This window comes from Malurus melanocephalus, unplaced genomic scaffold, assembly GCF_030028575.1.
Source record: "Malurus melanocephalus ecotype Western Australia unplaced genomic scaffold, MMel_1.1 scaffold_53, whole genome shotgun sequence".
NCBI lineage: Eukaryota > Metazoa > Chordata > Aves > Passeriformes > Maluridae > Malurus > Malurus melanocephalus.
Window position 1 is genome coordinate 2,487,249 of NW_026623285.1, and position 26,554 is coordinate 2,513,802.

Below are 26,554 nucleotides of genomic sequence, written 5' to 3' on the forward strand. Positions count from 1 at the left end.
GAGGGAAAAGGAAAGCMAGCAATTTGCATTGTCATCAAAAACCTGAAGTACACATTAAGGGGTCTCAAGGCTTCAGRGCAGTATTCTGCAGGGAGAAATTTTTGCAGTGCTAATCCCATCTGATCTCTGAGTACAGATTAAAATATGCAAACCCAGTGTTCCTTGCAGTGTTAGAGTGCTCTGATTTGAGGATTTGCTCTRTATCTGGCTTGTATAGGAAATTCCCCAACTTCCTCTGAAATCAATTCCCACTTTTCTCGTTTAATACAATCATAAATGTTCATTGTGTTCTGTGTTCTCAGGCAAGATATATGTATATATAGAGAGAGAAAGCAATGCAAGCACTGTACAAGCACTTCTCACTCGTATTGTACTAGAACATGGAAACATGATTTTAGAAACTTAGAGCGTTTGCTTACAGAAGTGAGGAAGACCTGAACTCCAGCCCCTCTGCCAGACACTTCGACAAAAGTTCTTTATGTCCAACATGAAGAAAGAAACTCTGGTCCCTCACCTTGGGAATTATCTTTAAAATGGATCTAAGAGAGTAGATCTGGTAAATGCGTAGTCCAGACTTGGGTCCCCTCAAACCCAAGTTTTCAGTGTCTTGCAGGGTGTGATTAACACTGAGTGATTTTATTGCCACCTCTTTTTTCTGTGTTTTCCACAGATGACAGTGTAACATGCATGGGAATAGCCCATAGATTAATCTGGAGGACAAAGTAAGCAAAAGACTGTCTGTTTTGAGATCCAGAATGGTGGTTTGGTATGTGCCTGCCTACTGGTAGCTTAGGGTGGAATGGAGGAATTGGGGATTCATTTGAAAGGATACAAGTGAGGACATTCATATATTGAGATAAAGACAGTTTAATAGGTAAAGCAAAAGTCACACAGAAGCAAAGCTAAACAAGGAATTAACTCACTGCTTCCCATGAGCAGGCAGGTRTTCAGCCATCTCCAGGAGAGCAGGGCCCCATCAACCATAATGGTGACTTGGGAAGAYAAACAATCATCATCMTGAACATCCCCCTTTTCCTTCTACTTCCCCTCACTTTGTATACTGAGCAGGATACCAGATGGTAYRGAACATCCCTTTGGTCAGTTGGGATCAGCTGTCCTGGCTGTGTCYCCTTCCAGTTTCCTGTGCACCYCTGTCATGCTGGGTGGTGGGGCAGTACAAGCAGCAGAAAAGGCCTTGGCTCAGAAATAAGAAAAATATTGCTTTCTGTGGAAGCCCTGCTCAAAAATAACAAAAATGTTGCAGCGTAAAATCAACACCGTGTTCAGCACAAATCTAAAACACAGCCTCATACCAGCTACTATGAAGAAAATTAAATCTRTCCCAGACAAAACCAGCACAGAGGCCCAGGTAATTAATCCCCAAGTGTCAAGCATTTTGCTGTCAGAAACCGGCCTCTCTAGGGGTAGGTAGCAGCTAAGTAGCAGCTTTTCTYTTGGACTCTGGCACACAGTGGGGAAATCAGTCAGAAGTTGGTTGTATTCTTTGGATCCTTACATTGGTATTGTATGTTGAAATTATATGACACCATTTGCCAGTAATAAATCACTTTGCTCTCTTTTGTGTGATTACATAATTAAATATCCCTTGTCATGGATACACATGGAGGGATTGACTTAGACTTGGTGGGAATTGGGGGTTTGGTTTTTTGAACTTTACATTTCCTGACTTCTCTGCAAATCAAATCCAGTTGTTTAATACTGATTTGAGAAATGATTCATGGTAGAAATAGTATATAGTGAGAAATATAAACCATGCTTTCTGTGTATTTTCTGTCTTGATTGTAACTTACTTGTTCATTTAAAATTCATGTAGRTAATTTAGTCTCTTTCTAATCCTTAAAAAGGTGGTGCATCACACAAGGATATTGATACTTATTTCCTTTGCAAGGTGTTTTGACATGAGCCAAAGGAAATTGCTGGGTGGAGCTGGGATGTAAACTCACTTACGTTTTCTACTGTCCCTGGAGCTGTGGCTGTTCTCAATGAAATGCCATCACCACAAGATGGCAGTTCTGACACAATACCCTTGGGCCACCCTGGCTTCGACCTCCATTGGATTACGTAAAATTGGCAGAGTCGTCGGTCACTGGGACTGATGTCAGCAGGCAGCGAGGCTGCTCAGAGCTCCTCTGTGCCCCGAGTTCAGGGACGCCGAAGCAGCTCTTGCAGCCGACCCGTCCTTGAGCAGCATGGTGTCTATTAGTTTTATTACTGCTTTCATTGTTTGCAGTTCATTCTTGCTGCTTTCTGCTGAAGTTTAATTCAGGTTGCACTTGGAAATACAAGGGAGCAAATTTGTTGTTTTTATTAGAGTCTTAGTTGCACTGAAGTCTGGATGAYGATCCATTGTTTGTGTTGTTACGAAATCCATCTAAGTAGGGAAGAAAGGACAAAAGTAGGGGAAAGTATAATTCAGATTTGCCAAACAGCCTGAGAATAATTAGAAGATTAGCAGTTTGGCACTGKTTACTGGCGAGTTGTGAATTAAATGTATCTCACTTTTCTCTTTACATTAGTGCAATGTGTCACTTCAGTTCTGGATTTCATGTCCTTTGCACACATCTTACTCCTTCTGTCAATAGGCAGGACTGTATTTTACTGCACAAGAAATGTAGGAGAAAGCATTTAATGTGGCATCAGAGACTTTCTAATTGCCAGTCTCTGAAATGTGCTCGTAAGTATCTGCAGTTCACTTATTGAGTGGAGATGAATYGCTTCCAGTTTACTTTTATGAATGYGAGTGGAACATTTGCAAAGAGTGGTTTCTGCTATTTACACTGTGAAATGCTTGTCAGCAGCCAACTGTAAAAGACCTGGGTGACATTTATGYTAAGTTCTTGTGTCAAGTCATAGCTAAAGGAAAGGATAAAATTCAGTGTGATGCTCTGAAATGTGCTGGGAGAAGTTCTGTTCACAGCTTAAGCTGTCACTGGCTTAACTCTGTATGTTCATCTTGGGTATGATGCTCAGAGTGAAAAGCAAAGCTTGACTGTTGCRGATGAGAAAACAATGTTTGTGACACTAAAGTCAATGGTATGCTTGCCATGAAGCTGGCTAATCAAGATCATTACCCTGAGGTTGCTACCGAATTGCAGATATGTGAGGATGCTTGATGTCTATAATTCTTTCTGATTTCCCAGCCCTCTCTAGACTGTTCTGTGCCCTGTGGGGARCTTACTAAACCTTTGTATAATAGGGAGTAAAATCACAGTCACCAGTGCAAGAAAATATCTTTGAGATCATATTTCATATGCCTACAGGGGTCTGATATAATCTCCTGATAAGAAAATACCAGACATTAACTAGATCCTGCAGCTGGTCTTGTCTCTTTTTAATTTAGTGGGATTTGGGCATGCAGACCACAAAGAAAGGGAACTTTTTTTCTGAGTGCATCAATGCATACTTATTTGAAACAATAAAATCTATTAAAAACCAGCATTCCATGTCTGTCCCRACCTAAAATTCTTCTGGGTGTTATAATAGCTTATTGTTTGATGCAAGCACAGAGCACCTGTAGAACTGAAGATTTTTGTCATTTCTCCATGGAGAGATGAATGAGCGAAAGTTGTAGTTTATAGTCATATGCAGATTATGGCATATCATATGTATAGCCTGTTTTTAATATAATATAAATATTRCAAATATTTACTAAATATTTTAAGTATTAACATGCAGATGAAACCCACAGAATTATTTGCGTTTTTAAATGTGGGAAAAGCAACCTTCAAATTTACAAGGGTTTTTTTTTTCCCCTTCTTTTAACAAACTGAAAAAAATGCTGTTTTTCACTGACGATTTTTGAGAAAGAGAGGTAGGGCAAAAAACAAGGCTACTTTGAAATATATGTCACAATAGAGGAAAATTAGAAAGCAGCAAGATCCAGAATAGCAGAACTGTTAGGGAAGTTACTATTATTTTTCATCCACGATCTCAAATGCTTGAAGGCCATTTTTGGATGACTTTGGGTTTGTCCAAAGATGTTCAGTGAATAAGTTATGAYCTATGTTGATAAAAGGAAGCATGATGTCAGTCTTTAGATGGAGGAAGCACKGTGAAAACTGTGTTGTTTACAGAATAACCCCAATACTCCAGGTACAGTCATAACTTCCTTGAGGTGCTACCTTCATATGGCATTCAGTGGGGTCACTTCAGAGTAAATGTGCCAGTTAGGGGCACTGCCACGAGGAATGGTTCCCTGTTCTGTACAGGCAACACAATGCTCATACTTGTGAAGCACCAATATCCACTGTTTCTCTTTCCTCCTCAGCATCAAAAATGACAAAGCTTCTGGCTTCCTGTGGGATCAGAAGGGAATTTAATTAATTCATTCACTTCATCAGAGGCAAAGCGAGCTGTTCTCTGTGGAAGGTTTCTCTTCTTGTCTGCATCACTCGCAGCTGTTTATTGAAATGTCATGACTGAGTGGAAATCAGCTGTAACTGATCTTGGTCACTATGTTACTTTGATAAAATAATAAAAATAATCACTGAGGGCCAAAAGTCAGAAAAGGTGAGCACTTGCACTTCCTCCTGGCTTGAAGTTGGTGGGGATTTTTTTTTTCAATTGCCTTTTAAAAGGAAGGAAAAAGGGATTGTGCCTTAAAAATCACTTGTATGAAGTTAGCATAGGTGAAAAGCAGATTTGAGTAGTAAGTCTTTGGTTTCAGTCCCAATTTGCAAACTCCCAGGTCACTRTGGGCTCTGGTGAAGTCAGTCACACAGTTCCTGAAAAAACTGAAYGGCTGCAAAATTGGATCCTGGGTTACCATTTCATTCTGGAGAGGATTTGGTGGTGTCATCAGTCCAGTAAGCTCAATTTTTATGCCATCGGATTTTATTTGACACTAAACTGAAGCAGCTGCTTGCAATTAACACACATAAAAGAAACAATAACAAAACTGCAGCCTGCCYGTCCCACACTGCACATACCCAGAGCAAAGAGTTTACCAGGTTCTGGTGATTTTCCCTCCCTCAGCTCTCACTAAAACATCAAAAACAATTGATCTCACTGCAGACCGAATGAAAAAAAAAAACCAGTTTATTGTTCCCCAAATGTTTCTGATGGGCAGCAGTGACTGGTTAATGGAAGATTAGGACTGCTCCGGATGCATGCACGGGCAGGACTCTCGCTGCTGTGGAGCTGATCTAAGCATGAAGTTAAAGGGAGGCGATGGCTGTTGCTGCCCTGGGACAGGATGATGTAGAGAGCTGGTTTCTTACCAGGACTGGGATCCAGGGCAGCTGGCCCACCCTCCCATTGGGAACAGTGAACAAGGAGCTTGTAAAATACACAGACCAAATGGAAATGACCCCTATTGACTGAAACCAGCTGCATGTCAGACCTCTCACTGTCTCTCTTGATTTGCTATCTCAAATAAATGGATGTGGTAGAAGGGCTATGGAAAGAAAACAAAATAATTTATTCTCCTTGAAGTTGCGCCACACTAGTAAGCCTCAGTTTTTACAGCTGAAAAAAAAAAGTTTATTCGCAGATTAAGTTTTTCCTTCTTTTTTTTTTTTCTTCTCTTTGAAGGTCTGCAGTTTAGAAGACATACTGTAGTTCAGTTTCAGAGGTCTTTGAAAAATACTGACATGATAGATTTTGTAARGTATTCATCACATAAAACTGCTGGCTTGGTTATTTTGCATTTAGATTCAGAAAACAAAGTAACAACAGCTTTTGTTGGTGCTTTGTCTTCAACGTACATGGTGGCTCAGCTCCATGAAAAGCGTCTTAGTGAGTTTTGAAGAAACATGACACAGAGAAAGACTTCACCTATTAATGTGTTTTTCCCCATATTTTTCCTAATATACTGCTGGGTAACACCAGTTATCCTGAACATTGCAAGGAGCGGCTTGCAGTAACCATGGTAGCACTTAAATTCAGAAATGTTAAGGACAACAGCTGCTCCAATCCTCCATTTGATGCCCAGGATGGGTTACTGCTATTGAAATTAGATTGACCTCTGYTCTGACTTTAGAGGTAGGGAAGAGGGTACTTAACCTCAGCGGCACAGTCAACTTGATCTCTGTTTTTGAGAAGATCATCAGAATAGGACATATGCCATGTAGTTATGGTTTCATAGACTTTCTTAAGGAAACTTCTTAAAAGTCATCAGTCCAGACTTCATTCCTGCAAACTGAGATACTGACATGTTTTGCAAATATATATATATATTTTTAAAGTCTTGGTCAGCCAATTGATCATTAGTGAAAGAAGCCACCAAATTTAGATTAATAGATCTATTAGAGTGTCTCAGTATAATTACTTTCATGAAGTCCGCAAAAACACATGGGATACAAAAACCAGAGGATGACACTGTGAATTGAATGTTACTTTTTTGCCTTCCACAACCTTTTTTTTATCCCTTCTATTTTTTTTTCTCCTTAAGAATTTGTTTCTTTCTCACAGTTTTACGAACATAGTAGAGTAATAGCCTTGAGCATAGAAGTCTTTACCTGTGGTCTTGCAGTACTGCAACAGACAAATGTTTATTTGAAATGTTATTTCAATATAAAGTAGACTGAAATCTCCATCTATAGATTCTGAGACTGCTGGCAGTCACTCTTCTTGCTTTAAAAGCAGAACCAAAATGCAGTTCAGTCTGATCTTTGTTCCTTTGCTTGCTGTTTTTAGTCACATTGGCTTACAGGATCTTCTGGCAATCATCTGTGACCCATAGATAGGTACTGCTATGGGAAAAGGCTCACCTCTGTGCCTCCTACCACTGCTGGTTTTTACTGGCTGTCTTATGGTGACATCTCTTACTGCTGAGCTCTCTGCTGTTCATTCTATCCTCTGGCTGGATAAGGAGTTATAAGGTAGTTGATGGGTTATTCAAATCACGCTGGTCTGGCATCAAATAATACTATGCACCTCTTTCCTTCCTTTTTTATCTTACTATTTTCTGCTAATTACTTGCAATAGTGAGAGTAAATCAATTGGCTTCTTTAAAGAGTTTAAGAGGTTTTGGGTAGCTGCTTGTAGATAATGTTCTATGTTGAGCAAGATGCAGAACCGTGGATGTGAAGGATTTTCTATGGGTTTGGAAGAAACCCTTCTCCTAGCTGGCATCTGTCAGGCTCTACCCTTGGCACATTCCTGTAGGATGCCATTGATTTCAGCAGTCCAAGAGTAGGATGACACCAGCAAGGTTTTGGTATGCTGGTACAGTTCACGGCTTTGGGATGACCCTGTAATTGTGTTGAAAAGAAACTCTTTTACTGTGTTTCTACAATATCCTTAGTACACAAAGGCCCTATCCTGCAGTCCAAAATGTTTTAACCTTTCCYTCCTGCCTTTAGTTGTGTTCATGTAAAAGAGAACATATCCCATTGATATTAAAGAAAGTTTTGCCCTGGTCAGATTCCAGGGCCCAATCCAGTGACACATGAATACAAAACGGAGAGAGGTTAACATATGATAACAGGACAGCACACACCTGAACTTTTCAGCAAAAAAGGAAGATCAGGTTGAGGCCACCCTCATAGTTTTCCCATCTTTCTGATGACAGAACAGATTGGGTACTAGTATACCTGAATTTTAAAACTACATCAATGCAATATATTTTTCAACAAGTCTTTTAAATAATATCTGAAGTAAAAACAAGATGGACACTTGTTGCATCTTTATTTTAATCRGACTTTAATTTTTAAAATAATACAAAGTTGATGAAGCTAACCCCACTCAGCTGGCCAAAGAGAGAGACAGCTACTTTTCCTTAGAAGCACAGTAGGAAACGTGTAACTGTTAAATTTCAATTCAGATGTTTATATCTTTGAATATTTGCTGTGGAAAACTAGATTAGAGCCCAAGAATATGTTTTTTCTCAAACTGAAATAAGATGCCTTYTTTTGAGGCAACAGCAAGAGAAAAACTAAATAAATCTCAAAACACAAGACAAGGCACAATTTCTGCAGCAGCATTTCTGGTTGGTCAGATCACCATGTGTGAATGTTGAATTTTCTGTCTTGTTCTGTTCCAGAGATTGAAGGCAGCACTGACTCATCATCCTGCGGCCATGTCGAATGGGAATATGAACACCATGGGCCACATGATGGAAATGATGAGCTCGCGGCAGGACCAGACCCCACACCACCATATGCACTCACATCCTCATCAGCACCAGACACTGCCACCTCATCATTCGTACCCACATCAGCACCAGCATCCGGCGCACCATCCTCATCCTCAGCCTCACCACCAGCAGAACCACCCCCACCACCACTCCCACTCGCACCTTCACGCACACCCGGCACACCACCAGACCTCACCGCACCCCCCGCTGCACTCGGGCGGACAAGCACAGGTACATCTTCGTGTCCTGYGGCATTGCTGAGTTTTGCTGTGAGGTGGAGTTAAAGTCTGATCTCTGTATTGTTTCTTCTTGCATGCATGTCTTGTTAGGTACAAGCCCCTCGGGCTGCTTGTAAATGTCTGCTAATGGTGATGGGGATGCTCGAACTTTATTTAGAAAATGGAGTGAAGCAACAACTTCTTTTGCTGCTTAATTTACCAGACAATTTTAATTTCTTACTTTATAAGGAGCTCYAAGGCTTTTCAGTGCTCTGAGCTCTGTGGATTGCCACATATCCTTTTATGGATGAGTTTTATTACAGAGATTGGCATATTATATATGTTGCTTAATGTGCTTGAACCTGAACTTCTGAGGCCAAGATTTAACAAGCAGTATGAGTTCTACCTGCAGAAATATGTAACAAAATCTTCAGCAAAATGAAATGGCGCTGGTGTGTGTGTGTGTGTATGGGAGGGACTGTTCAAGACTGGAGATACTAGAGGTAATTCTAAGGTATGATACACTGGCTTAGAGGAAAAGATGAAATAATCCAGACCATGTGAAGAGGACAGACATCTGCCTGGTATGAAAGAAAGCCAAGATTAGCAGTGAGTGTAGGCAGTCGTTGGTGCATGTTGTGACAGGAAACAAAAGATGGTGAAGCCAGTCCAAGGAGAGATATTTAAACAAGAAGACAATTTAGACTTGTATTCATGTGACAAGTCATTGAAGGTTTCCACTGAATGAGGTGGAGGACTCAATTTTTGGACCAGTTACATTGGCTTCAGCAATTTGGATAATTCRATATCTGAACTGAATGTTTCTTGAACTAATGAGCTAATGAGCACAAACTTTAGCAGAGTCATTTTTAAGAGGAATTCTGTTAGTGTCTTAAGATGATAGACTTCTGCATCAGGATCACACAAGAAAAAAAAAGCACTGTGGGCAGTGACTGTAGCATGTCAGGTCTGGGGAGCAAAGTTAAGGAAGACAAACGGACAGTGCATGGAATGTGAGGACAAAGAGGAATGCCAGCCATAAGAAGTTCAATCTGTGAAGTATTGTGTTGCTTGCAAATACCTTTCAGACAAGCTCTWAGAAAACATTAAAGAAAATGAGAGTATTTGGCTGACATCCCAGTGTCCCACAACATTAACTATTTACTAACATCTAGCTTTATTACTGCAGAGTCTGCAAGCACATGGGTTTTCCCTGAAGTATTTGCTAATGTAAAATGAATTGTCAGCTTTAGAGAAAGAGTCTAAGTAAGAGACCAGCAGACTCCCCTGTGAGAAGATGTCCAGAGCTTTCCTAAGTTTACTCCAGTTTTTACTTTGTGAATTCAATTATTTTCCCATCTGTTAATGAGTTATTTTCCTTGGAGTTGTTTAAAAACTCCAATAAAAATACATTACCTCGTATCAGAGAAACCAAAAGTAACCTGATTGCTTTGTTGGAAATCCCTGAGAGATTAAGGATAAAGTTGTGCTTAGCCAGCTGAGGATTCCATGGATGAGAAGGGGAAAGTCACTTAACCTTTACTGAGGGGTTGGGAGGATAAACATGTTAATGCAGTTGATCCCATGGAATGGAGCACTGCAGTGAAACATCCACAGCACCACTTTAAACTGGTGAGGAGAAAACTACTGGAGAAAACAGCTACCAGGGGAAACAAACCTCGCAATTTTAAAGGCAAGATCAGGGAGCCARTGGCCCTCCTCCAGACCTATTTGAGCAGGTCTTGACTTTCTTACACAGTTAGGACAGCTTCAGCTTCTCGTGCTTTGTATTCCCTGCTAGCTAGGCACTGCAAAAGGCTCTCAAGCAGGCAAGAAGAGATACAGGCACCAGGGTACGCGGACTGACTAGCAGCCACAAAGATGTGTTGGGGTCATAGTTTGCCTTGCACAGTATGTCATTGGAGGCAACAGAGCCCATGAAGGATCAAGGATCTCCTTGTCCATGGGTGCACCAAGGGATCAGACAGAGGGAGATGGAGTCAGAGTCCTAGGGTCAGTGGCTTCCCCAGACAGCAGAGCTCTTGCTGTGCATCTGCTCCTCTGGTGCAGAGGCAGTAGTGATTTCTGAACAGATGCATTAGAGGGGAGAAAAGAAGGGCTTGCTGAGTAATAACCACATGGTTATTACTTTCAAAGCTCATCCATAGTCCCCATGGTAATGGCCTCTTTGGGGATCAGATTGCTCCAGCAGACATTAATTTTATGGTGCGATTTACTAATTATTGACCTCCTTATTCTTCTGAGCCAGATTCTTCCATTCCAAACCACCTGCCAAACGACAGCACGGTCCATGCTGCTGTGAGCTGCGTACTCCCATGCCGAGACCATTGTTATTCTACACCGTGCCCTTCTGTAATGCTAGAATTCATTTCATGCTTTTTAGCTACCATTTTGATACACAGGAGCCCAAGGAATTATGCTTTCATGACATGAGTGAATGGGTATTAGTTTTGTGGTAAGTTGCAAAGAACAGAAATGAATATTGGACCAGGTATAAAAKCAGAAATCATCTTCTGATAGGTACGTTTCTGAAAAAAGTGAGATATTTTACCAAGTTCTTGCTATGTTGCCTCAACTCCTACAAAAAATTATACTATTATTCTGCATTGGTCCTCTAAAGATTTCTTAATATCAAACTTGCCTGTGATAGCTCAAGCAGAGTAGGGATGCCATTTCATTCTTTTTGCTGTCCTGTGTTTGTCTTCATAATGGATATGTGATTAGCATACTCTAAGAAAACCAAAATTAACCTGAATTTTTATATTTAGTTCGTTTTGTTTCTTATGTCTTAGGCAGGGCAGTGAAGTCATTCTAGAGAATGATGCCTAGACAGTTACTAAGATATAGTCTAACATATTTCAGGGTTAAGAGCTATCAAGTAAGAGTCAGTTAATTATCCCACATGACATTATTAGTGAAATAATGGCAGCCCTTTTAATTAATATCTGCCTGAGATGGAGAGAAGGTTTTGTTGTTCTGCAAATGCACTCTGACTACCCAGAGACTGCCTGGTATATTTGGAAAACACAATTGCTCACTAGTTATTCAAAAGAAAATGACCATATGAGAGGAACAAAAAAAGAAAACCCCAAACAAAAAACCCACTTGTAGAGTTACCTTTTACAGCCTTTGTACCAGACTCTACTGAGAGAGTTAACAAACCAGAATGTTTAAAGCTGAATGGAAAAGGAGTGAAAAGGGATAAGGAAACATAAATAACAGATCTCTGAAGTCTCTGGAAAGGTGTTATGCATGAGAAAATGAAATGTCTTAGAWGAGATGTTGACATTAAAAGGTATTTCTGAGACCTCTGCACTCAGACACACTGCTGAAGAGGCAGTATGCCCGGCCCTGGTGGACAGGGAGCAGYTGGAATCCCTTGGCAGTGATGTTCAGCAGAAGCCAGGGGATGCTGGTGGGAATGGGGGCCRTGCCCACTGCAGCTGCCATGAACGTGGCACTCTAACTCCCAGTGAACAGTGTTGTCAGCAGGGAGTTCATGCAAGMTGAAATTTTAAAAATCAGTCAGAAAAGGCAGGGTGGCTTATTTGTTTTTAGAAGGTTGTTGGTTTGGTTTCTTTTTTCTTTTCTTCTGCTGTGAGAGAGATTCCCTGACAGTGCAACAGAAAGRTGGGAATAAATCCGGCTTTATACAAAAAGTGTTATCTGATGCACAGAATAATTACACATAAAATTGCCACTGTAATTGCCACAAGTCAGCTGGGGGAGGCAGCAAATTAGATTCTAGACAGAAAAGCCACCTCAACTTCGTAAGATGCAGGACGATAGTATCATCTTAATTGAGACAGACAGAGGTGTTAGGCAAACATGTTAATTGCGGCAGTTGAAATTAAGGGCTCAGTCTGACACAGCACTGAGTACGTCCACTCCCTGGAGTCAAAAGGAAGCACCTTGAAGGTTTGGGCTTTTGCCAGAATGAGAGGGTTAATTTTGAGTCAACAATTCAAGTTTCCAGACTGTTCCAGACTGTGCAGGAGTGGCAGCAGCAATATGAGCTGAGTGTGAGCAATAGGACCCATGGATTGGGTTTCCAGACCCCAAACAGAGGGAGAGACAGGGTGTCTCCAAAGTCCCATAGTCTGGGTGCCACACAGAGGCAGGAAAGTAGTCCAAAAGCCTATTCCAGGCAGTCAAACATTAAATCTGGTGCTGGTTCCTGACAGGACATGAAAATGTTCCATCTGMCCAGGAGTCAGTTGGAGCATAGTTTACATGGGGCTGCCCCCACCATGCATTTTTTCTGTAATATCGTGGGTCAGGTACTCTCAGGAACAGGATCAATATTCCCCTGCACTTGAAAAAGCATAAATACCTATTTTTCCATAGTTTTGTAGCACTGGACTGGATGTGGCATGTCTCTACTGTCAAAGCCAGGGATAAATTGAATAAAAAGGAGTATAGCATCCACAGAGCTCAAATGGAAACTCTGCTAAGAGGAATATCCCTTCTCCATGCARTGCAGGGATATAAAAACACACATTTAAGCTCAGGTACCTAAATTTTTAATTTGCCCTCTTGGGGCAGTGAGGTCTGCTGGCCTTGTGTGATTCCAGTCCACAGCTTCCCAGCTCCATGCAGSTGCAAAGGGCTCTGCAGCTTCCGTCTCCCGAGAAGATGAAGACTGAGGTGGAGATGGTGAAGCTTGGGAAACAGAAATGGCCTTAATTTTTGGGGGAAATTTGGGGCAGGGAGGATAAAGAGAGATGCAGAAATAAGGGCACTACAGGGATCCGCTTTGATTAAAACAGATCCTGAGAGAAACTTGGTTTGAAATAGGTGACAGCAGAGAGTGCACTTAATGTTTTTAAGAACTAACTCAAGTGGGAAAAAATGTTCCTTTACTTATATTCAGAGGATCATTTAAAAAAAAAAACCCACTCTTTTGACCGTGGTAAGGATTTGCCAGCAGCTACTTTCAGCAGCATCTGGGGCAACTTTTGATTTGGGCCTGTTGGAGACCTTTCTGGGGAGCAGGCCGAGTGTGTGAGATTTCCCTTCCCATTTCAGCATCCCCCTCTGTAACTTYCCCTGCCTCATCACCCCCTGCAAAACCTCTTGTTCCCGTTCAGGTTTCGCCGGCGGCGCAGCAGATGCAGCCCACGCAGACGATACAGCCACCGCAGCCGACTGGAGGTCGCCGGAGGAGGGTGGTGGACGAAGACCCGGATGAGAGGAGGCGGAAATTTCTGGAAAGGAACCGAGCCGCTGCCACGCGCTGCAGACAGAAGAGGAAGGTCTGGGTGATGTCACTGGAAAAGAAAGCAGAAGAGCTCACCCAGACAAACATGCAGCTTCAGGTGCGAGCCACTGTCTGCGCCCCTGAAGACACAGAGGGGCTCTTTGTGCTTGACTRACGGTGCCTTTGGGGCTGCCCCCGCGCAGTCAGCTCCTAGCGGGAGCTCAGGCATAATCAGTCTGTTAATCAAGATGTGTGTTCTCCCATTAAAGAAATAATTACATTTTAGGGGGATAAGCCAGGAAAACGTTGTATTGGGATTTAGAAGCCTTCACTAGATGGAGTTGTGTTTATTTTCTTTCCTTGTCACTGCTCTTTGTGGGGATTTTTTTTTTGAAGTGCCATTAACATGACTGTAAAAAATTTCTTCAGAGGAGGGCATGTAGTTAAACCCTCATTCAAAGCCAGCAAGATAGAAGCATAAATAGATATGTCTACCAGTGAGGAAAATCAACTGGATAGATGAAAATACTGTGAATATAATAATAAAAGCCTTTCTTACTGTGCTGTCCCTCTTATGGTGGGCACAGTACTTCTGCTTCATGCAGAGGCCAGAAATCCATTTGTAGAATGGCACTCCTCCAAAATATTCTCCTACAAATCCCAGAGGTGTGAGCAGCACCCAGGCATTGGCTGAAGCCAAGCTGTAGGTGACAGTAGTCCTGTCACTGTGCCCCTGAGCACAGCAACATGGCATTTGCCCCCACRGGTCTGCCCCCTGGCCTCATGCAGAGAACCAGAGTGTTTCCTGASTAGACTAAAACATTGCCTTAAGTATCTCTGGTGCTGTGAAGTTAGTTCATTTGTCAGTTCATGTCACCAAATCTGGAAGCTAGATTGCTTTCAGAAGTTACGAAATAATGTCACTGACAAATGTTAATATAAACCTGGCACACGAGCACCTGAATGCCGTTTTTGCTCGGTTCTTTCAAAGTGATGGAGCACGTTTTGTATTCTTGGGTTTAAGCTTTGCAGAAAAGCCTGGTTTAAGCTTGGTGCTAACCAAAGTCTCTCTTTCTTTTCTAGAATGAGGTTTCCATGCTGAAAAATGAGGTAGCACAGCTGAAACAGTTATTGTTAACACATAAAGACTGTCCGATAACAGCAATGCAGAAAGAATCACAAGGATATCTAAGTAAGTAGCTGGTATGTTTGCACTGTCTCCACACTCCACACAGGAAAGCAAATTCTTCCCTCCAGAACCCCTTCTTGGYCATATTATCACTTGAACCTGTCTTCTCAAACATCATGTAAGCCATCCAGTCTCCTGCCCTTATTTATTCAGCCCCGCTCAAAACCAAAAAAGCCCCGGTTTCCATCCCACACAGCAGAGCTAGTCTTCCCCACCCCTCCTTTCGGCAAGGAGATGCACACGGATGGACGCTCACTCCCCTGTGGAGGATCCTGCTTGAACTCACAGCTCCAAACCTGCAAGAGTCCTCCTGGGCGCGGCGCTGCCAGAACCTTAAAATAACTCTCAAAAGGAAAGTTAAAAAGGAAAACATTAYAGTCCCCTCCAGCGAAAATGGTACTGTGCTCTGACAGTGGCACAGACCAGGCCTGGCGCAGGTTTTCAAGGTTTGTTAACTCTTTTTTAACTCTCATCTTTCTCTTTTTTTTTGTTTTTTTTTTCCTTTCAAAAAGTTCTCAGCTAACGGAGACATTGAATCAATTCTTTTTAGTTGATGCGTTTTGTGACTGTAGTAATTTAGGGACAAATTWTCTGTTTCACTCTAGAACAGTTCAGAAGAGCCTCAAGGTTAAAATTTGCTAGACTGTGACACTGTCTTAAAATAGAGCCCATTTTTGTCTCCTCTGTATCACTATGCATCTGTCTCTTTAAAAGTACTCATAGAAAAAAATATGTAATTGCATTACATGCCTATCAACTGTTGCTTGAATTAGATTTTCTGTGCTGCAGTGCACTGCACTCTAATTTTGATTCCTGCTGGAACAAATAAAGCATTTAARCACCCCAACTGATTTTAAAGACCTYAAGATATCAGACTTTTTATCCCAACATTAGTTTCAGTTATTAAGGTCTTGGATCTTTTTCAAGGTCTCAACTCCTAAAGTCAGGTTGATATCAGAGAGGCTGGTTTGAAAAAAATAACGAAAACTAAAACAATCATAAGACAGAGGTTAATTGTAATTATATTTTGAAATCCTGTGACTTGTGCATGCTTCATCAAGAGTATCACCCAGCCTAGGCTTTTTACTCAGACAGAAAAATGAACGTGTGTTGTCTGTGTGTTCTCATTCCCTCCCCAGGTCCCGAGAGCAGTCCTCCTGCAAGCCCGGTCCCAGCTTGCTCCCAGCAGCAAGTCATCCAGCACAATACCATAACGACCTCCTCCTCCGTCAGTGACGTTGTGGGAAGCTCCACYCTCACCCAGCTCGCCAGCCACAGAACAGACATCAACCCCATCCTTTAAAAGTGGTTGATTAGAAACTGCTGGGGGAGTGTGGTAGCATATCAAAGCATCCTCTCTGCTAAGGACATTTGCAACCGTAACTCAAGCCTGGAAGATTCCTCAGTTCTTGAAAGACTCTGGCTATTCATTTTTATAGTTATTAAAATGTCTTTTATACTTAGTTACATAAAAGGGAGTTATGCAATTAATATGCTATCAGCTTGAGAAATGCTTTGGTGCTTTCTCCTTTTTTTTTTTTGGTACCAGTTACTTGTTTATAAACCTAACTGTTTCTGTACATAGTCATGTTTCCTTCTCACCCATCTAGCCTGAAGCCTCAGAAATACAAAGTTGTGTTAAACTGCAGCTTGTTAGCCAATGTGAGGCATGAAAAGTATTAAACAGAGTCAAATGTAGGTAACTAGCAGTAATTAGGCTATAAATATAGAGTGAGGGCATCTGCTGACAGCATAATAAAAAAGAGTTAGCGTTGTGCTATCAGCAGACCACGTCTCACATTCAGAGCCTCTTTCAGAGCCGTTATATAGGATGTGGCTATCAGGACAAAATCAAGCCCAAATAGCGTGCGCTTTTGTCTAGCCCTCCCCCTTCTCCTCTCTCCCCTGCCCTGGCTTTTTTCTCCTCCAGTTATTCTCACACCTTCCTTTTCCCTTCCCTTTTCATTCCCAGCTTTTTTTCCCTTGCTTTTTTTTTTTTTTTTTTTTTTTTTTCATTGCAAGCCTTTCTTGCTTCCCCCTTTTTCTCAAAGAATGGTAATGAACAAGCAAAAACTTCAAGCCCACCTAAAAACTGTCGGCACGGCTGCTGCTTTCACTAGCTCTTCACCCGCAGTTGGGCTGCGCCAAGCATTTGGCTTTTAAAAATTACAAATGCTCCTGATTTAGTGTTTTTAATAAATAGGAAAAGGCAAAAACAGCACAGCCGCAGGTGAAGCAGGATGGTGAGCCAGCTGTGTTGATGCTAGGAGCCCTGTAAGCTTCTGTGGTGCAGTAGAGGCATAGCGAGCAACACCTGAGAGTCACAGCAATTTTTTGCACTGCCAGTCATTGATGTAGGAAAATCTATGTAGTATATAATAATTCAGAAAAGTTCTGTTCCCTAACCTGGTTGCATTGTTCTAGCAACAAAAGCCAACAGCCTCAAGCTTCATGGGCTATAAATGAGGAATAAATCAGTGTAATGGTTCTGACCAGTTGGAAAAATGCCATTTTTAATTCCCAGGGAAAGACCTGCTCTCTGCAGGCATTMCTTTAAACATTCACGGACTGATCCCAAGCTGGCAGACAGCAGTGTAGCGTCACTGATCTTAATGGCACTTAACACCCGTTTAGCACGGATAAGGAGTTGTTCTTTAGGACACTAAATAATTTTTAGAAGGCACGCAGCAGCTAAAAAATGCTGCAAGAATGCCAAGTCCCACACTTGGGATAAAATACAGCCCTGCAAAGAGGGTCTGGAAAAGAGCCTTATGCCACAATTAAGGTTTTTGTTTGGGCTCTGAGCCTGCCCCTCAGCGCAACTGATTTGCATCCCCGAGTGGTCCCAGTGATTGATGGGAAAATCAGACAGAGATGATGCCAGTTAATTATGCTGCCTTGCTGTATATTGGGACCTGATTTTGCTCTCAAATCTGTCAGCAGCAAAACCTCCCACTATTCACCCAGGGAGCGGGCTCTGAGCTGGTGAAAAATGTTCAAACATTTTGAGCTGCATCTTTAGTAGGAAAATTCACATTATTCCCAGCAAATCCTCTAGCCCCGAACACACTCTGTTCTGAAGTGAAGCTCTCTTCCTCAGAGACCATGTCTTTGGTCTTTAGAGGGGCCATGGATTTTAAAAGGGTGGGTCTCCTCCATGAGAGAGAAAGAGTGAAACAACTGAAGAGTGAGGAGGCACCGTAAGGAACAGAGCCTGTCTGGAAGGGAYAGCAAATTTCTGAGTATCATTCATTGCCGAATTAGTTCTTATCTTGGTGACTAACTTTTTATCAGTATTCTTTTCTTTAACAGCTCGCTTTCCATTTATGCAAATGCAGTCAAAAGAAGGTTTTTAATGTACAGTGTAAATCTTGATTATATAGTCTAAGAACCAAAAAAAAAAAAATTGCGAAAAAATACAAATGTAAAGGATTTTCTATTATATTTTAGAAAAACATATACTTTTAAAGTGTTTTAAATACTGAATCTATAATTTTTTTTTAATCTCCAGTTGTAATAGCTAAATGGTTTTGCTTCATCACAGCTCCAAAGGGAACTTTTTTTCAAATATGCAGGCGAGAAAAATGTTCCAGCTGAGCATCCACTATGTAAAAAACCCAAATAACCATTTCCCCTACATCTGAATTTCTTCATTCACCACTGAAAAGGAAATTCCATTGCAGGGTTAATTTAAAAAACTTTCCCTCTACATGGGTAGCACTTAAATGCATTAAAAAATAAAAATCAAAATTGTTAGTARTATTAGAATACCCAGTTGAGCTACACTGCACTAGAATTAAGGTTTAGCTTCATTTTATTCAGTCTCCTCAATTAAAATATTTAGCTGTTAAAATGAAAGCCTCTACATTAAAAAGAAAAAAAAGGAAAAAATACAAAAACCTTGCCTAAGTTTTGTTAAATTCAGCAACTTGACAGTTTGACTGATGTGTATTATATATAGCTCAATTATTTCTTTTTTTAATGCTAACTAGGCAAGCCAACCACACATGTTGGCCTAAATGTGTAATTACAACGAAATGTCTCCTCTCTATACTATTGGCCTTTAGGTATAATCCTTGCTAGTGATGTGGAAATAAGTAAAGGATGAAAAGCTATTTGCTATTGCTTCTTGTAACTCTGTCRCAGGTTCACAGGCCAAGACAACATGCAGCATACTTATATCAGCTGTATCATTGGGAAAAGGACCAACCATACCAGGCACCTTATAGTATTCATCGGATTTGCTTCCACATTAAAATGCTCTTGTTTTCCAGGGGAGTGATCCTGCAGCCTTTCCTCAAGCTGCTGGTCCAACTGGGCRCTGGAGGCTGCCTGAGCAAGGGCTGCAGGAGAAGCCCCGGCCCTCTATTCCCAGGATSTCTGCCATGCGGTCAGTGGCAGCAGCCTCTTCCTGAACACATCACTCTAAATGTACTTCCTGGGCTCTTTCCATCAAGGAGAAATCCTACTTTTCCACGAGTTTCTTCTGGACACTGCTCCACTTTCCTCTTGCCTTGCCAATACAGCCTGTTGCTGGGCTCACCAGGCTCTGTGCCCTATCCCACTGCCAGCGAAGGAMAACTCAGACCACTTCTGTCATCACTCTCCAGGGCACTCGCAGGGAGCCTTGGCCAGTGCCTTGCTCAGGAGGAGGTGTTACCATAGACAGCATCACTTGCGAGTGACATTGGAAGCAGGCTGGAAATCTCAGCCATGGACAACTGCAATACTTTGATCAGAAAGAAACGACGCTGTGATTCAGTTCCGGCACCCCCCAGCCGCCCTCCCCCAAGTCAACTTATGCAAGCCATATTCATAACGCTGCCTGTGGGAGACAAGTAATTTGTGTGCTATCATGGTGTGTTTTATAAGGATGACGATGATGATGATGGTGATTTATGGAGAATTTCACACTGTTGGGAATTAATTCCTGCTATGAAGCTAAATGTCTGCTGCCCATATTCTGAATAGTGGAAAGTCAATGGTTCAGTGCCTCAGTGCGTATGGATTTATTGTTAATGACTCAGTCCTGTTAACTAATAAGCCAGCTATATCTGTTGTTGAATGCCCAACTTTTGAGGATTCATATTTTTTTAAGCAACAATATTTAGTGTTGAAAACTAGCCTTTTAGTTTAGGCAAAATGTGCTTTTTAGCAGCTAATACCTTTTTTTAAAAAAAAAAGCGTATAGAGTGAATTTATGAAAATTCATGAGGACCAAAGCAATTTTAAAACAGGAATCTATTAATTTAGTATTCACATAGAATTTTATGAAGTATTTATTAATAAATGTTATTTTAACACATTCCATTTGAACAGTATTCTTGTACAGAATCTGTTTATTGGGTTTTTTTTTAAAGTTACAATATTAGTTTTGCAATAAACTACTCTAGGTGTGTGTGCATCTTAATCTTTCAGGGTCTCAAGCAGAAGTCATCCATCTAAGATGGAAAAGCTTGCTGAGGTCATTTGTACAGAAATTCCTAGAATTAAATGTTTTCCTTAAAGCAGCATCTGCTTTTTTTTTCCCTCATTTTTTTTTTTTCCTTGTTTTTTTTTTTTGGTAACAATGAAACAAATTATAAACCTTCAGTTGTTTCCTTCATATTGGAAAATGTGCTTTCTCTTTTTAGAAAGCATGAGTCAACATATAACTGGAAAGCCTGTCTTTTTTTTTTTTCCTGCTTTTTTTTTAAGGCTGATTTTATACATCACCACAGAAGATCTAACCCCATCCTCATTTCTTGTCTAATATCACATAGTGAGTTGCACTATACTGCCTTATCATTGCCTCTTCAGTCCTCTTACTAAGCAGTGTTCCTTAGATTTAGACCATTGAAGCTCCATTACACATCAGAGAAAATTACTAGAGGGGGAAGAAGAGAAAAAATTGATCTGTAGACATAAAACCTAAACTGTGCCTATAAAGCAAAACCAGTTGCAACTAATTAGTATCTTATTTCTACATTTCAATTATTTATATTCTTTTAAAATTGCACTTTAGCTCTTGCTCTCTTTCTTGCTCTCCCTTGTTGAATCATTTATAAATACTCTTGTAAAAGTTTTGCACCAGATACATTTATATGCTTTCACTGGTGGCATATCTACAACTTGTCTCTCACACCTGCCTGAGCGGAGAAGCTGAGACCAGCCAGTCTGCAGTGTGACTTAGACTTTACACCCTCTTCATGACAGCATATAAATGTTTTATTATGCAATGTGTGTGATGTGAGGCGGCATCTAAGCTACATTTATAATCTCTCATCCCAAGAACCAAAGTGTCCTGTATATCGTAAGGTCAGGAGACTGGCTCTGTTGTGCATTGTGATGCACTTTGACTGTTGTCCAACTCACAGTAGCTGCAAAGCTGCAGTGATAACAGTGGCCATACTATGTATTAGAGTTCTGAATCAATAAAATATGTTGCCTTATAACTTGACTAGGGACAGCACCTTTAAAAAAAAAAAAGAGACAAAAAAACTTCTAAGGACAAACAAAAGCAATAAAATTTCAAATAATTTGAACATCAAAAAAATAAGGGTTCAATTTTTCAACATCTGAAAAGATCATCTTACTGCAAAGACAAAAGAGACTGTTTACATCCATAACCTCTTCTTGTTTCATTTTTTTTTCCCAGAGCTTACAGTTATCTCATTTTTATCAGTGGCTTTACATTTCAGAGCTAAATTGCTCACCATTATTGGTTTTCCATAGCTTTCAAAATGACTTTATAGCAAATCCTAAACTGCGCGAGGCCAAAAATGTCAGTGTTCACACACACTCAGAGACAAGATTGATTCTCTTAAGTGGAAATCTGATCCTTTCCCAGGCTCTCCTTGGACTGGAATCAATAACTGCAACTCGTTATATTTAGACCAATGTGTAATACCTGGGATTCAGGATCTCCAGTTCTATATTTATGCAAGTTAAATGTTAGTGTTGCTGAGTTTTACCTGGCAGAACTGTTCACAAAGGCCATGGTCAGAAATTGCCATCTGATGCCGTGAGGGTCTTAGACCCAAATAYATTTCTTGACTAAAAATCTGTGTGACAGCCTTCTGGATGAAGACTGAAAGCTCCTTCTGGCTTTGCAGAAACTGCAGCAGTGTCCTGGGTGAGGGAGGTKGGAGGATTGATTGGGTATTTCAAGGTAAATGTTTTCCTTCTGGAATTTAGGAAATTTCAGAGAAACATTTTCCTCACCCCACAGAGCTGAGATTGCAAGGAGTTCCCTGACAGAGATCACCTTCAGCATGCTTCCACAAGACAAACTACTTATTTGCTCTTTGGAGTAAGAACAATTGCCACTGAGAGTTTTGCCAAGGACTTTAGCATTGGGACCCTAGTGTTTCCCAGCCCATGGCCGTGAGCTCTGTATCCCTCTCTCTGTAGCAGCTCTCTTCAAACACTGGGTAGCACTCATCAGTGAACATTGCTTCTTTGGACTATTGCCATTGTCCTGGTTTTAAGGAACTTTTAGCACTGCTTGGAGTAAGCCTAAACTATCGAAGTTTATATATAAATATAWATATATATATWATATTAAAAAAGGTGCTGTCACAGTAAGTTTTGGGCTTGAGGTTGTTTGTATTGTATGCAAAGGTTTTGTGTTTGTATGTCTGTTTGTTTTATTCTGTAAAGCAACCACCTTCCTTACTGGAGGGAGATACTTTTTTTGTTTTGGTACATAAATGTAAATACTTGCTGCAGCATTTAATATGTTTAATTTTATGTTACGCTTTTTGTTGCATTGTGAACCCATTATTGTTACAAATGGACAATGAGTTCATTGAGACTGTTCAACTAGGTCAGATTTTTACATCTCTTTCTAGCTAGAAGAGAAAGGAATTTTGTGCATTTGTACAAATGTTAATAATATCACTGCAATTCCAATATAATAAAGCACTCAAATACAAATAATTCCAGTAGTTGGTCTGTATTTATACTCCAGATATTTTACCATACGGATAACTCCTGCAATTAAACCAAGCTGCTCTTCACTGATTTCTGTTATGACCGACAATCCCTCATCTCCCTCCAGACTGGAAGAGGCTTGTTCTGCAGGGCATATTCCTGTCTGGTGGCAGGAGCAAGGCGCTGCACAGACCTTACGGCTCACCATTGTCCTCCAGCAGCCGAGGTGACTCAGTAAGAACAAGTTCTCTGAGCTTCTTCCAAGCAGGGAGGCTGCAAAGCCTCAAACAAAAAGCCTTACGTGGTGGAGCCTGACATGAGGCCTCCGCATAAGGATGAGACAAGCTGTTACTTTACTTTTCCTTGCAGCTGGAGTGTGCTTGTATCAAAATACTCTCCATGCTTGTTATTCCGCCAAGCTCTCCTCTTGCCAAAAGCTGCCTGGAAATGGATTTCCTGCTGGGCTAATTAGCTCTAATTGTGATGCCCCTGTTATCTTGCCAACCTCATTTCTCACTATAAATTGGTCCAATACAGACCTTGGCACAATAATGTGTAAACTGTAAGCTAAAGTTAGTCGGGATGAACCCATCTCTCCAGTGGGAATTAGATTAGCTGTAGATTAATGCAACTTGATGTCTTGCTGGCAGTCCCAGAGCGAGGGCCTGACCCAAGTGGTGTAGCCTCAGYGACAAGAACCAACCTGCCTGCAAGCACTCCATGCTGGTGTCACACTGAGGGATATCGGCCCTGTGCAGCATGACTGTGCTGCTCCCTTGGGGGYCCTGGCACAGGCACAGTTTGTGCTGCTCTTCCCCCTGTTTTTTAAAAGGCTAAATGTGGCCAAGAGTATTCACCCTCCTAAAATGGGTAGGAAAAAGGCAGARCCACGTCCCTGCTCCCATTCTCCATTTGTAAGAGCTGGAAGATGGGGCAGTGGGTGCAAATGGCTCMRTTTTTAAGGGGGTACAGCAGACATYTTCCCCAAACATCAAGGCATGGCATTAGCTGGATCATCTTCTGAGGTCATATACTCTCGCATTGCTTTTAAAGCAGGGATGTCATGCCACTGCTCAACATGTATTTATATAGCAGGGCTCTTGCTCTGGGGCCAAATACTGAAARAGGATCATCACATCTGAAAAACAGGTGCCTCTCATGAAGACATATCACAGGATAACTTTATTGTCCACACAGTTATATTTACACCTGACAGTATGAGCTAAGCAAGATGTATTCAGGCTGAGGTAACACTGCCCTTTACAGCTGATTCATGGTTTCCCAAACCTGATCATAGTATTTGTTCCTCTTCCAAGCAGTCCACTGTTACTATTGCTCTCTCTGGGCTGCTTTGGACATYATAACAAAGTTATTATTAGCATGAAAATGAATCAGTGTGAGCACAAACTCTTTTCCTTCTCCTTTGCAGGGATGCAGCCAGARCTAGACTAAGCTGAGGACATTCTGCATCAGCAAGAAGGTTGCCTCAGCTTATACTAGTCAGAGCTGTGGTACCAAGAGACTCCTTCCCTCTGCCACACCAGCCTCTTGTGCTTTGGTTGGACCCACCTTGCTCCTCATCCTGTCCCTGTCTCTTGAACCCAGGTGGCAGCCTCAACTACTTGCWGTAAGGGCACTCAAAACTAATGGCAGTGTAGCACAGAGTTCCAGTAGAGATGGTAAGTGAGCCCAGAGGACACCATATGTACCCAAGGGCATTGGCACAAATCAGGCAGCATAACAGAGCAGCAACAGCAATTTGGAGAAAGCAAACACCTGCCCCAAAAAGGCGTGTGGAGCTAGGGGAGGGTGGAGAACCCCCACAAGCCCAGATGTAAACAGACATGWGAGCTGAGAAACAGGAATTGAACCGGTGCTAGAGAACCCCTTCAGCAGGGGGATGAAAAAACAGGAAGACATGAGTGCTTTTTCGTTAGTTTTGAGATGATTTTTAAAAATATTGGGAGAGWGGGAACACTGGACATGCAAGGATGCAAATCTCTTCACTATCACACTGACTCTCAGCATAAGAGAGACAAAGCATGTCTGACCTCTTGGGGAATCTCCCCACATGCTACCCTTAGGAAAAGGCTCAGAAATTATGTGGTTGGTTACGGTCYCCTCATTAGCAACATTTTCTATCCATGGCTTGAGCAAAGACTTGCAGGACAGACCTACCTCTCAGCTTTCCCTACCCACAGAGCCAGCACTGCATAGCTGGGGGCAGGCAATGGATGATTTAGAAGCAAAACCAGTTTTCTTCTCCACAACAGCTACCGGCTGCTGAGGCCCCAGTACAGGAGACTCCAGCTCTGGGACTACCCCCAGAATTAACCTGTTATACTCACTTTCTTTACACTTTACTCACAGGCATTTGTGAGCTTGGCCCACAGGGAATAGGCACAAGATAAATCACAAAACTTTATCGAGAACTTGYTTCTAGGGGTTAAAAAATTAATCAAGCATCAGAAAGGAGGGATCAAAGCTAAAGTAAGACCACCACTACCGTTTAAGTCAGAGCAAACAACTGAGGGTCTGGGACTATTTGCTCAATTCTGCTTTGTTACTGCAAWTGTCCTAACTTTTTTCTTTTGCTTCCAATCTGCTGTGCTGCAACAGGGACATTTGTTTTAGTGGCTCTAGGAAGGGCATTAGTGCTGCCATGTGCTGAAAACTCTCTTTCTGCAGCATTCTTGAGCACTGTTTTTCCTCCAGCCTGCGCTATTCTCCAGCAACACAATGCCACAGTATGAGAATGACCCAGCAAAGCTGATAAAATATTTAAGACGTGTGTTCTGATTGTGTTAGGTAAGCAAATACCACAAGAGCTCGACCATTAGTGAACCTGATCAGTCCATTCCCCCAGGACCTGTCAGCAGAGCAAGCCAGAGCAATCTGAACCAGAAGCAATGAGGCAGCTGCCTTTCCCAAAAGAGAAGGAAGCTTGAAGGCGTATTTTGCAGAGACAAGGAATTTGCAACTTGTGGGTCCTGTTCTAAAAACAARTAATGTAGACATATAGATATATAGATTGGAAGACATAGATTCTATAGATACATGCAGAGGATACATATATGGAGATGCAGACAGCAGAGCTGTGAGACGGTGAATGTGTGTATACAGCAGGTCAGCAGGTGTTTTCACAGGGCATTGCATTCAGCTGACAGCAAGTCAACTTAAAAGAAAGAAAAATATTTGACATAACTGGCCAGTTCATGTAGGAAATTGAGTCGAGAAAAAATAAATAAAGGCAGAAACTGATTAGTTTAAATCTGGGGCCCTCTGGATTATAATAGATCCCAYAGGAAGACAGGAGGCTTTGTATGGAAGGACTCTATATTCTCCTTGCACTTTCTCTTTTGTTTCCCTAATCATTTTCATTCTGTGTTATAYAGTGGTTGAGCCAATTCCAGCTTAGTAGAAGCTTTTCTTAGCTTCAAGAAGCTGTGTTACAAAGACAACATGTAGCCATGGATAAAAAAAAAAAAATGAACTGTCCACAGTTGGACATGGCTGTGGACTCTGGTTATGCAGGGCTGTGTAGGGTGTCACGACACCAGCCATCGACCTGAATTTTTTGTTGTTGGTGTTTTGCTGTAGCCGTTCCCTGTACTTTGATCTATGTGTTGTCAGAATTAAAGCTGGGCAGTTTTCACAAGCTGGATGGGGAGGATGAGGAAGTGGTAGCTTTGCAGTCCTGCTGCAATGGTAGCTGCCTTTAGAGGCAAGGTTTTATCCTTCAGATGGAGTAAGTGCAATCTGCACTGACTTACACCTCCTTGGTGCCTAATTCCTGCAATCGTAAACTCATCCCCTAGAATAGCTGAGGGACTACCAGCCCTTTGTGAAGGTGTTTCTGCTACCTCTTTGTGGCAGTTCTGTGGGRTGAGGTGAAGGGCCTGGGGGGACACCCA

General features: G+C 41.6%; 1 protein-coding gene across 2 annotated transcripts in view; it reads left to right on the top strand.

Annotated features, from left to right (window-relative positions):
• Positions 1-16,514, top strand: part of CREB5 (cAMP responsive element binding protein 5) — a 206,914-nt gene extending 190,400 nt beyond the window's left edge. For both annotated transcript variants that reach the window (XM_057365513.1, XM_057365514.1), the window contains 4 exons: positions 8,006-8,329; positions 13,428-13,655; positions 14,621-14,729; positions 15,866-16,514. In XM_057365513.1, the coding sequence (XP_057221496.1) occupies positions 8,006-8,329; positions 13,428-13,655; positions 14,621-14,729; positions 15,866-16,029 (825 nt within the window). In that variant the 3' untranslated portion in view covers positions 16,030-16,514. The remainder of the gene's footprint in view (positions 1-8,005; positions 8,330-13,427; positions 13,656-14,620; positions 14,730-15,865) is intronic.
• The last annotated feature ends 10,040 nt before the right edge of the window (positions 16,515-26,554 follow it).